At 39.6% G+C, this 12,750-nt stretch overlaps 1 protein-coding gene across 1 annotated transcript in view; it reads left to right on the forward strand.

Moving 5' to 3' along the window:
* Positions 1-3,154: 3,154 nt before the first annotated feature.
* Positions 3,155-12,750, forward strand: part of SUSD1 (sushi domain containing 1) — a 155,207-nt gene continuing 145,611 nt past the window's right edge. Inside the window, exons 1-3 of the mRNA XM_006864728.1 lie at positions 3,155-3,218; positions 6,047-6,160; positions 9,979-10,134. Of these exons, the coding sequence (XP_006864790.1) occupies positions 3,155-3,218; positions 6,047-6,160; positions 9,979-10,134 (334 nt within the window). The remainder of the gene's footprint in view (positions 3,219-6,046; positions 6,161-9,978; positions 10,135-12,750) is intronic.

Below are 12,750 nucleotides of genomic sequence, written 5' to 3' on the forward strand. Positions count from 1 at the left end.
TGCTTCTATTTAACATGGTAAAAGACTCAGTACTGCCTTGGCTTTTTCCAAAATTCCAAACCAAGTCCTTGAGGTTGAGCTTGTTAAAACAGTGTCCCCAAGGATTCTGATTCTATGTGCAGGGTGAGGCTGGGAATATGCATTTCTAAGAAGTTCCCAGGTGTACCACACTATGATGAGTGCAACCACAGTCATGCTAGTTTGCAAGCGATTGAGGAGTTTCCCAGGACATGGGACTTTCAGTGTTAAACGTGGGATGAGTTGGACACTCTAATTCAGGTGAGTCAGAGGCTGTTGAACAATGGACACTGTTGTACTATCAAAAGCAGTCTTCCTGTCTGTTGTTGGACTGGGATGGTATTTCTTCCCTCTTCTTTTCTATACAATTTGGGTGGGGCTTTAAAAAAATTATTACTTTTTATTGTGAATTGAGTGAAGGTTTACAGGTCAGAGCATTAGTTTCGCATTCAACAAACAACACACTTTGCTTCATTATATGATTTCAATCCCCTCCATGTACCAACAGTTAGCAGCATTTACCTCTATTCATCTTAACTGTTGCATTCCTCCCTGTGTCTTCCGCTACCTTCATCTTTCCTTTGCTGTCCTTCCTCTTGTTGTACATTGCCTTCCCTGTCACCCATCTTAACGTGTTTACTCTCTTCTTGTAAAGTACCATCAAGTTGGTTCTGACCCATAGTGACCCTGAATAGGGTTTCTGAGGAAGTAGCTGGTGAGCTTGAACTGCTGACCTTGCCGTTCAAACCAACTTTGCAGTCAGCACATTAACCCACAGCACCACACCAGGATTATGCCTACCCTCTAGCCCATGAATAATTTTCCCTCCCCACTGCCTCTGTAACCATCATAAAGTGTTTATCAAGAAAACTTAAAAAAAACCAAAAAACTTTTTACAACATTGGTCTCATACAATGTTTGTCCTTTTGTGATTGACTAATTTCACTCAGCATAAAGTCCTCCAGGTTCAACCATGTTGTAGGATGTTTCACAGATCCATCATGATTCTTCAATGTTTTGTTGTATTTCATTGTGTATATGCAACAAAGTTTAACCATTCGTCTGTTGATAGCTAGACTGTCTTCATCTTTTTGATATGTGTCTTGTAGACAATATATTGAAGGGTCCTGTTTTCTTATCCATTCTGCTCTTTATGTCTCTTGACATTCAATCCATTTACATTCAGTGTAATTATCAGTAGGTATGAATTGATTGTTGTCATTTTCAGTGTTTTTTTTTTGGTGCTGCTGGATTCTTTGTTTCACGTAATTTTCTATGCTGAGTTCATTTTGTTTATGGGTTTCTCTTGTCATTTCCATTTTTATTGAGTTAATGTTTACTAAATTTTTCTGATTTTCCTCTTTTTTTATTTTGATGTGCAGGTGTATTATTTTTCTTTGAGGTTACCCTGCAATTTATTAATTTTTTCCCTGCTTAAAACAGTCTGGTCTTTCTTGAAATTTACTTGACTTCCTTGCCATTTGAAAGTTCTGAATCTACATTCCCTCTTTTTGCTCTGTAGTTGGCTTCATTATACATTGATATCTCTGTTTCCCTATTTTCAGTCTTGTAGGTTTGTTTTACTTTAAATACTTCTATAGTTGAATTGAGTTCTGAGTGGTATTGTCATGAATGGTATTTTCAGGCTGTTCCTGCAGTTTCTGGTTCTCAGTCCAAAGAACACCCATTAACATTTTTTGTAAAGTTGGTCTGGTCATTACAAATTCCTTTAATTTCTGTTTATCAGGAAATGTCTTAATTTCACCATTGTCTTTGAAGGACAGCTTTGCTGGGTATATAATTATTGGTTGGCAGTCTTTTTCTCTCAAAGTTTTATATATGTCTTTTCATTGCCTTCATGCCTACATGATTTCGGCTGAGAGATCCAAGCTTAGTCTTACTGATTCTCCTCTGTAGGCAATTTTTCGTTTTTCCTGAGCTGCTCTCAGGATTCTTTCCTTGTCTTTGATTTTGGGAAGTTTGATTTTGATACGTCTTGGTGATTTTCTTTTGGGATCTATTCTGTTTGGGTTTTTTTTTTTAGCTTCTTGTATGCTTATCGTCTTGTCTTTCATAATGTTAGGGAAATTTTCTTCCAGCAACTCTGACAACTTTCTCTGTGCTGGTCTTTTCCTGTTCTGGAATTCTGATTACTCAGAAAATTTTCTTCTTCCTGGTATCCCATATAACTCTTAGTCAGGTTTTCGTCAAAGTTTTTCATTTTCTTTTCTGATTTTTCTAGCATGCTAGTATTGAGAGATATATCTTCAAGTTCACTAATTTGGGATTACATTGCTTCATATCTACTTCTTTGCCCTTTCAATGTATTGTCCATTTCTGAGATCTTAGTATTAATATTCTGGATTTCTAATTGTAGAGTTTTCTATTTGTAGATCGGGCAGTGTTTCGTTCTGCTGAGCATAAGTCACTATGAGTCGGTACCGACTCGATGGCACCTAACAACCACAATAATTGTAGAGTTTATATTGTTCTACATTTTTATTTTTGTTGTCTGTCTTTTCTTATAGTGTTTCCCTGAATTCTTCTAAAGTTTTTACTTGTTCTCCTTGCTTTCCTGATCTTTCTATCGATCCTTTGAAGGTACCTAATTATTTTAAAATTATTTTCATTTAGTTCTATTACCTTTTCTCCTTCAGAAACATCTTATGGCTCTGCATCTTGGTCATTTGGTTGACCCATTCTCTCTTGATTCTTCGTGTGAGCTAAAATTATCTGTTGTCTCCGGGGCATTGTCAGACTGTTATATTTATAAAAACAAACAGTGCAGTTGTTGGACCCCAAGGGGAGAAATCTTTGGTGGGTTCCTGCAATTCAAGGAGCTCAGGAGGTAGTTGTGGAAGGGATGTGATAGCAGAGTTCTTGACCCCAACAGAGTACCTGTTGGCCTCGGTGTTATATCTGTTCAGGGCTCTCAATCTGGAAGTAGTGACTGGGGGCTCTTGATGGAGCAGGTTTCAGGGTCTGTTAGGACCACAGGCAGCTTGGGGCAGGGTGACTAGTTAAATGGAGTTCTGGTGGCTCTGTGGGTTTTGTAAGTCGGGAGCTGAGTCCACCTGAATCCAGGCACTAAAGTAGCACACCAAAGCGGCATAGCCAGCCCCCACCTCACACTGGCATGGCTCCCAGTCACGTGGTCCTGAACTACCAGAGAGCCGGTTCTGCACTGGGAATGGTTGAGGGTAGGAGCTGACCACACTTCTGTTCACCACGGGAGTGTGGGGGAAAAAGAAGAAAACACACCTTTTCCAGGCAAATCTGCTCTGCCAGGCCTCCCTATGCTGATAAAGCTGCTTACAAGATGGTCAAGCCACATCTGACCAGCTGTTCACCAGTCAGTCTCCCTCTCTTGTGGTCTCTCCTCAGCTTCTATTCCCAGCAAGCACTCCATCCTCCTTTCTAATCTTCCTTTTGAAGTTCAGGGTGCCAGAATTTCTATCTATGTCTGTTTTATTTTGTCTCTCGTATCTTTGTTGTAGAGGGTCCGTATAGTACTTCTGCCTAGTCTGCCATCTTGCCAGAAATCTTTTGCTTATTTTTTTGTTGTTGTTAAATACAAAGTTTCCCCTCACAAGGCTACTGAGTCCTCAAGCAATTAGGCCTCAGTTGGTTGTATTTTGTGGTTTCCAAGCAGGCTTTCTTTTGAGGATGCTAGTTTTCTGTTTTATTTTTTAGTTGTATTGTATTGTATTATATTGTGGTCAGCTACTTAGGCCTCTAAGTTTTCTTTTTTGGAATTTATTGAATTGTTCTTTATGGTCTGGGTTATAATAAATTTTGCAAATATTTCATGGTGAATTTTCCATTTCTGTGCTCCTTTATTTTTACTTTTTAAAGTAAGGATGGCTAAAAGTGTTTAGAAACCTCTGGGTCTCTGTTGGTTTCCTTCCTGGAGCAGCCTGAAGGCTTGACCTGTAATACATGGGGAGTCATGGGGCCAGAACAAAGATGAAATTCCATACTGGAAAGGCTTTCCTTCCAAGACCACTCCTGAAATCACAGAGGTACTCTGAGTAAAGCAATAGCTTACACAGCCTCTGCTAGAAATTATTATTTTTTTAAATTTGGCCATACATCTTGGACCATACATCCATCTGGTAGATCTGGATCATTTGAGACTTTTAGCTCTAACTATTTTTGCTGTTTACCTAAAAAAATGGGAATCTGATCATCCTGCTGGGGCCTACCTGTCATCTCATTGTTATCTGAAACACATTCACTTCTTCCCTAAAAGAAAAGTGGGTGTTTAATAGACAGATACCTTCCTTTCCCCTCCATTGACTTTTTGAATTGTAGCAAGAAAGAGCACAGGCTCATTCATCCATTCTATCAATAAAAATCTACTGAGCATTTCTACTGTGTCAGGATCTAGAAAAAGGAGACAATCTCTTTCCCTTAGAAACTCATTCACAATACTTAGCAGAGAAGACAGAACTGGAATAAAATATAATGACAAATGTACATGGTCGATATCAGAATGTACCAGTATAAGGACAGCACAGAGGAATGTTCTGTCTTAATGTTCTGTAAGCATGGAGGAATGGGCCATCTAAGACCCAACAATTGGTTTCTAATAGCCTGGTAAAACAGAGGGAAAAGAGTCAGGAATCATAGGAAGATATGGATTATGTGTCTAACTCTCTCCATGGACAAATTGCCTTCTTTACCATGAGACCAGAAGAATGGATGGTACCTGGCTAGTTATTACTGAACATTTTGATCAGAAACCTCATGGAAGAATTCTGTTCAACAGGGGGAAAATGCAGAACAATATTTAAAATTTTCATGGACTTCAGACTTTCTGGAACCATGGAGGGTGGATGAACCTTTGCAACTATTGCCCCAAGATAATCTTTAAATCTTAAACCAAAAATACCTCTGACATCCTCTTAAAACTGAACAATGCCTTAACTAGTGAAAATGATCTGCCTTGAGCATCACGCTCTCTTAAAAACTATCTATATGACATCAAAAGGAGCTCTGGTAGCACAGGGGTTACGAGTTGGGCTGCTCAAGGTTAGCAGTTCAAAACTACCAGTCATTCTGCGAGAGAAAGATGAAGCTTTCTGTTCCCATAAAGATTTATAGTCTCAGAAACACTGTACAGGGTTGCTATGAGTCAGAACCGACTTCACAACACATCACCACCACCACCACCATATGGCATCAAACTGACAACAACAACTTGAAAGAATAGACAGCAGCTGTAGATGGCAGTGATTTATGTTAATGGAGGAGAAACACCTCAGAAAAGGAAGGTAAGAATAATTGTGCCATTTGAAGGATTTATCTGGGTCACTAGATTGTACATGGTTGAATTGGTATATGTTTTGCTGTGTATAATCACAACAACAAAAACAAAATGAATAAAACTTAGGGGAAAAAAAAAAGAATGGTGGAATAGGGAAGGCTTCAGAGAGAATGTGACAGTTAAGTTAGATCCTGAGATATGAGTAGGTACAGAGAAGAAGAGACAGATATTCAAGGTAAAGGTAATATGGCTAAAGCCAGGCAGTATTGTAGTGGTAGCATGTTAGGGAAGGACTCCTGGTGTGGCACTGTAGGATAAGCACTAGACTTCACACAACAAGGTTGGCAGTTCAGACTCACCAGCTGCTCCACAGAAACCCTATACAGAGTCACCATGAATTGGAACCCATTTGACAGCACCCAACAACAACAATAACAACAACAATAAATGTTAGGGAAAGGGTAGTGGCTTCTACTGGCTAGAGACTACATTGTGGGCTTAGGAATAGAGCAATGAGGAGGGAGGAGTTAGTCTGTTAGACTTTTAAGAGCATTTGTTGCCTCATAGAAGAATTTGCACTTTGTTCGATGAGCAATAGTAACCATTGAAAGTTTTTAGGGATGAGAATAGACCTGTCCTATTATATTTTGATCTTCAAATTTTGGTTCCCCAATTTTTGAATCCATTATCCAAAGTGTGAGTTGTTTAGAATAGGTAACTGAGTTTTTCCTTTACTGAAATGTACAATTTATGATTCAGGTTTAGATGTCTGTGCCACTTGCCATGAACTTGCCACCTGCCAGCAAAGAGGAGGGAAGAAGATCTGTATTTGCAATTATGGATTTGTGGGCAATGGGAGGACCCAGTGTGTTGGTAAGTTCTGAATGCTGAGCTAGATTGAAGAGTTGCATCATGAAGCAAGATTCTCTGGTGTAGAATAGTTGATGTCCTTGGGGGGAAACAATGTTATTTTTGTATAATGCTCTTATTATAAGAAGTTTTGTGAACTATAAAAAGTCTTTGTTTTAGTGTTTGGATATATCTTTTCTCTAATATGTCCAAGGAAGTGTCCTCATGTTAGAGGTCATTGAACTTGAGTATCTGAGAACTCTCTGATCTAACACAAATTTGAAATCTGTTTTAAGACTTGAGATTGATTTAACAACTCGAATAAATATTGCATTTCTCAAACTTTCTAATTATTTTGATATAAAGCTATTCATCTTCATACTTTAAGAAGCTCTGGTAGCATAGTGGTTACGAATTGGGCTGCGAACCACAGGTCAGCAGTTCAAAACTACCAGCTGTTCTGCGGGAGAAAGAGGAGGCTTTCTGCTCCCATAAAGACTTACAGCCTCAGAAACCCTGTGCAGGGTTGCTATAAGTCTGAACCGACTCCACGGCACATAACCACAACAACAATCTTCATACGTTGAGGAAAAACAAAGCACACTTTTCTGTTAATCTTGTTGACTAATCAGTGAAATGTTACTGCTTTGAATCATGTCTATTAGAATCCACCCTCTGAATTATTTTATAGGTGGGGTCTTGGGTGACTTAAAGGAACAGAAAGGCCATTCAATTAGAAACATCTGAGAACATTAGATTTTGCCCTAAGACATCCACTATGGTTGTGCAGCTCATCGTGACCCTGTATAGGGTTTCCAAGGCTTTAAATCTTAGTGGGAGCAGAACGCCTCATCCTTCTCCCATGGAGTGGCTGCAGACTCAAACTGCGGACCTTGTGGTTTGCAGTCCAGGGCTTATCATATAGAGCCACCACACTATCTAGGTTCAAGCTCAATTCAGAGTGAGATTTTACAACTTTGTAATAACAGTAAATTTACACGAATCTTTCAGATTCTTTCCAGCAACCTTGTTACACACAATCAAAATACAGATAGCTTTGTATTGCAGTTGTGGATTGACAGTGTAGTCTTGTTGTATTATCTTTTTCCCTCCCTGAAGACAAGTAACAACTCAGTCCTGAGTTCAAAAAGTCATACCAACAGCTTCCCCAGAGCATTCCATTTGACAGGGGCTTCACAATCCCACCCACTGACCCATCCTGCAGGCTGGAATTGGGTCACCTTTGAGTTTCTCCCTTTAAACTTCCATCCATGACATGTGTGATTTCTCCTTTGTTATCAGGGGCTTGGAAACAAATTGGGGAGCATGAGTAAGTCTTTTCTGCCCCCTACTTAAATGAATTCCTCCTATTATTAATGATATCTGCTTTCTTGATCACTTTTTCACTTCTGAAGAGAAACTTTTCTTTGGAGAGGGGGTTATTAATTTATGTGATATTGTTTTTTTGTTAAGTGCTGTCGAGTTGATTCTGACTTATAGCCACCCTGTATAGGGTTTCCAAGGAGCAGCTAGTGAGTTTGAAACCCTGGCCTAGTGGTTCAAACCAACCTTGTGGTCCAGTGCATCATCCTGCAACACCACACCAGGACTTCAGTTTATGTGATGTTGCTGTCTGTTGTTAGGTGCCATCAAGTCAGTTCCAACTCACAGCAACCCTGTATAGGGTTCCTGAGGGGTAGCTGATGAGTTTGAACTGTAAACTTGTGGTTCATAGTCCAGTGCTGATCGTAGAGCACCGCACCAGAAGCCCTTGCTCCCAAATGCTGGGCCTGAGTATCCCTATCTCAGTACCTGGCTTCCTGAGACTGCACCACAGATTACAAGTGAGGTTATATGTGTGCCAAAGTTGCTATAATACGGTATTAGATCAAGTCACCTAAGGTTTCTAGGATCTTGTACCAAACCCAAGTGTCCCTTCTGGTGAAGTTATAGGGGAGACTTCAGAAACAGTTATGCCTCAGAAACTACAGCAATGGATAGGAAACTCCCATTGTATGGATAGCTGGACTTGTGTTTGAAACCTGCATACAGTGCTTTGTAAGCTGGCTTGGACACTGACCTAGAGTATGGGGGTGGTGGTGTCTTTCTAAGCACTAATGCAAATCTTGCCACACACAGTTTTTAATTTAATTTTGTTGTTGTTGTTAATATACAGAGCAAAATGTACACCAATTCAGTCATTTCTATGTGTGCAGTGACATTAATGACATTAATCTTTGAGTTGTGCAACAATTCTCACCCCCCCTTTTCTGAGTTGTTCTTCCCTGCTAACATCAATTCACTGCCCAGTAAGGTTCCTATATAATCTTTGGAGTTGCTTACCACCCACTGTTTTAACTGTGAATTGTGTTCCAGGGTCACTTAAATGTATAAGAGATAATATAAGAATAAGGAAAATAAAACAAAGCAAAAACAGATTTGGGGGGCTGTTTTAGTAGCATTATAAGAGGAAGTTGAGCTGAACTGAGGAAACAGTGGCATAAGAAAACATTAAATAACAAACAAAACACCACTAGTCCATAAATTAATGATTTTTCCCTTAAAAGATGAATAAGAAATCAGACATCAAGGTTGCCTCTGAAACTAGAAGCTATGATAGGGTGATCAAATTATGGCCCACACACCAAATTTAGCTCTGTGTCTATTTTTTTAAATAAAGTTTTATTGGAACACAGCTATGCTTATTTATTTATGAGTAGGTTCCGCAGGAAAAAGATGAGGCTTTCTGCTCCCGTAAAGATTTACAGCCTCGGAAACCCTGTGCAGGGTCACTATGAGTCGGAACCGACTCCATGGTACTTAACAACAACAACAAGTCTGTGATTGTTTTTATGCTTCAACAGCACAGATGAGTCATTGCAACAGATCATATAGCTTATGAAGTCTAAGTATTTATTGTACTATTTGGGCCTTAACAGAAAAAAAGTATGTTGATCCCTAGGCTAGTGGACAGAGATAGGAGGAAAAATTACTTTTACTTTATGTCTTTCAAATTTCCAATTATTTAATTATATTTAATTATGAGCAGGCTTCTGTGGGTTCATCAAACATTCCCTGTTCCATCTCCTCCCCACTGGATGACTAGCATTACTCACACGGGTCATTAACAATTAACTTGAGCTGTTCCTGCTGCAATATCAGCCCTGCTCCCGGATGAGGCTTCCGCACTAATTCCATTGTGTTTCCTGGTAACTCAGAAGTAACAAATTCCCCAGTTAATCATTGATATAAAAACCTCCTACTCCTCTGGCTTTTCTGAAAAAGCAAGAAGATGACTGAGCTGGAAAAGTATAATTCTGCTGATTTGGACCAGACATTTTAAATGCAACCTTTTGAAAGAGCGCTGGTGGTGCATTGGTTAAAGAAAAAGGTTGGTGGTTCAAACCCACCATGTGCTTTAGAAAAACAAAGATGTGACAATCTGCTTCCATGAAGATTTTCAATCTTGAAAACTCTCTGAGGCAATTCTACACTGTCCTATAATAGGGTCACTGTGAATCGGAATTAACTTGACAGCTGAGGAAGTGTCTGTATGAGTGTGTGTATGTTCCAATTTTCAAATAAGATGTATTTCTCTTGTGGTTTCATATTCACCTGGCACATGACTACGAGAGCACATGACCCCTAGTCTGAGAAGCAGAGTAAAAGAAAAAGAACCTGAGGAGAATATATCTGCAAGCTGTTGTCTTGGAATATTGATTCGCAAGTCTATAGCACAGACGGAGAAAACTGGAAGCATCTAGTCTGGGTTATTGATCACTGTATGGATTGACAGCTCTTTTGGACAGCTCTTTTTGTGTGTTGTTTCTATGTATCAACAGATAAAAATGAGTGCCAATTTGGAGCTACTGTGGTCTGTGGAAACCACACATCTTGTCACAACACACCTGGAGGCTTCTTTTGCATTTGCTTAGGAGGATACCGAGCCACGAACAACAACAAGACTTTCATTCCCAATGATGGCACCTTTTGTACAGGTACTAATAAAGCAGGCTCAGAGCTATGTTGGAAACTTGGTAATGGCAGAACAGTCTCGGGGATGGGAGTGGGGAGAGGACAGGCCCAGGACATGCTGAAATTTAAGGACAATTCTCCTGCAAGAATAACAATGAGGCAAATTTGGACATGGACTGAAATTAGTTCAAATTAAGGACTTGAAAAAAAACCCAAAACTGTTAATTTTGTTAGCTAGGATAATGATTTTGTAGTGGCATGCAATTGCCAATACTTGGAGGTATTGTTATGAAGTATCAAGTGTTATTATATGTGTAAAGTATAATAACCATAAGGTAAATGTTTCATTTATATATACTTAGGTGCCATCTAGTCAGTGATAACTCATAGTGACCTTATGCACAGCAGAACGAAACACTGCCTGATCCTGGGCCAACCTCACTATTATTGCCACGCTTTAGTCCATTGATGCTGCCACTTGGCCAATCCATCTCACTGGGGGTCTTCCTCTTTTTCTCAGACCCTCCACCTTACGAAACATGAGATCCTTCTCCAAAGACTGGTCCCTCTTGACAATACATCTGAAGTATGAGAGATGAAGGTTGGCCATCTTGGCCTCCAAGGAGCATTCTGGCTGTACTTCTTCCAACACAGATCTGTTGGTTCTTTTGGCAGCCCATGGCACTTTCAATATTCTCCTCTACCACCATAACTCAAAAGCATCAATTCTTCTACGGTCTTCCAGCTTTCACATGCATATGAGGTTATTGAAAATACCATGGCTTGGGTCAGGCACACCTTAGTCCTCAAGCTGACATCTTTGGTCTTCAACACTTTAAAAAGATCTTATGCCACAGATTTGCCTAATGCAATACAGTGTTTGATTTCTTGACTGCTGCTTCCATGAGTGTTGATAGTTGATCCAAGAAGAATGAAGTCCTTGACAACTTCAATCTTTTCTCCATTGATAAGAATATTGTTTATTGGTCCAGCGGTGAGGACTTTTGTTTTCTTTACATTGAGATGCAATCCATACCGAAGGCTGTACTCTTTGATCTTCATCAGTAAATATTTTAAGTCCTATTCACTTTCAGCAAGCAAGGTTATATTGTTGTAGTTAAGTGCTTTCCAGTCAGTTCTGACTCATAGCGACCCTTATAAGGTTTTCAAAGAGCTGCTGGTGAATTTGAACTGATGAACTTGCAGTTCAAACCAACCTGTGGTACAGTGCATTATCCCACAGCACCACACCAGGGCTTCATATATATATGGGAGTGTGCTGGCTCCATACGATAAGCACTGGACTGTGAACCACAAGGTCTGTGGTTCGAGCCCACCAGCCGCTCTATGTGAGATAGATGAGGCTTTCTGGTCCTTCGAATATTTAAAGCCTCAAAAACCCTATACAGGGTCACTGTGAGCAGGAACTAGCTTGATGGCACTTAACAAGAAGAGCATACATATATACATATATACAACACAGCCATATACAAGGTGACTAAAAGATTTTGTGGAAAAATGGAATGAAAAGATAATGGAATTTTTTAATTCCTCTTGTGTGTGTGTGTGTATATATATGTGTTGTTGTTCAGTGCTATCAAGTTGATTTCGACCCATAGCGATCCTATATAGGATTTCTGAGGAGCAGCTGATGAGTTTAGCCACTGACCTTGTAATTCAAAAAGACTTTGCTGTCCAGCACATTAACCCACAGTGCCACCCCAGGACTTAAATTATAAATATGTGGTGGTGATGCTTATGTGCCGTGGAGGCGCTTCCGACTCATAGCAACCGTCCCTGTACAGGGTTTCTGTGGCTGTAAATCTTTACAGGAGCTGTTTCCCTCATGGAACAGTTGGTGATTTTGAACTGCTGACTGTAAGGTTAGCAGTCTGATTTGTAACCACTATACTACCATAACTCCCTATATGTATGTGTGTGTGTATATATATATATATATATATGTGTGTGTATATATATATGTGTGTGTATATATACATATGTATGTATGTGTATGCATATACATACACTCACAAATGAAGATCAAAGACTACAACCTTCTATATGAATTGCATCTCAATGTTAAGAAAACAAAAATCTTCACCACTGGACCAATAAACAACATTATTATCAATGCAGAAAAGATTGAAGATGTCAAAGACTTTATTTTTCTTGGATCAACCATCAGCACTCATGGAAGTAACAGTCAACAAATCAAATGACGTATTGCATTAGGCAAATCTGCTGCACAAGACATTTTTAACTGTTGAAGAGCGAAGATGTCAGTTTGAGGACTTAGGTGAGCCTGACTCAATCCTTGGTATTTTCAATAACCTCATATGCATGTGAAAGCTGGATAGTGAATAAGGAGGACCTTAGAAGAACTGATACATTAGAGTTGTGGTGTTGTAGGAGAATATTGAAAGTACCATGGGCTGCCAAAAAACAAACAGATCTCTGTTGGAAGAAGTACAGCCAGAATGCTCCTTGGAGGCCAGGATGGCCAAACTTCGTCTCTCATACTTAGGTCATGTTGTCAGGAGGGACTAGTTGCTAGAGAAAGATATCATGTTTGGTAAGGTGGAGGGTCAGAGAAAAAGAGGAAGACCCCCAGCAAGATGGATTGGCACAGTGGTAGC

Source organism: Chrysochloris asiatica, unplaced genomic scaffold (assembly GCF_000296735.1).
Source record: "Chrysochloris asiatica unplaced genomic scaffold, ChrAsi1.0 scaffold00069, whole genome shotgun sequence".
In the NCBI taxonomy this organism is placed as follows: Eukaryota; Metazoa; Chordata; class Mammalia; order Afrosoricida; family Chrysochloridae; genus Chrysochloris; species Chrysochloris asiatica.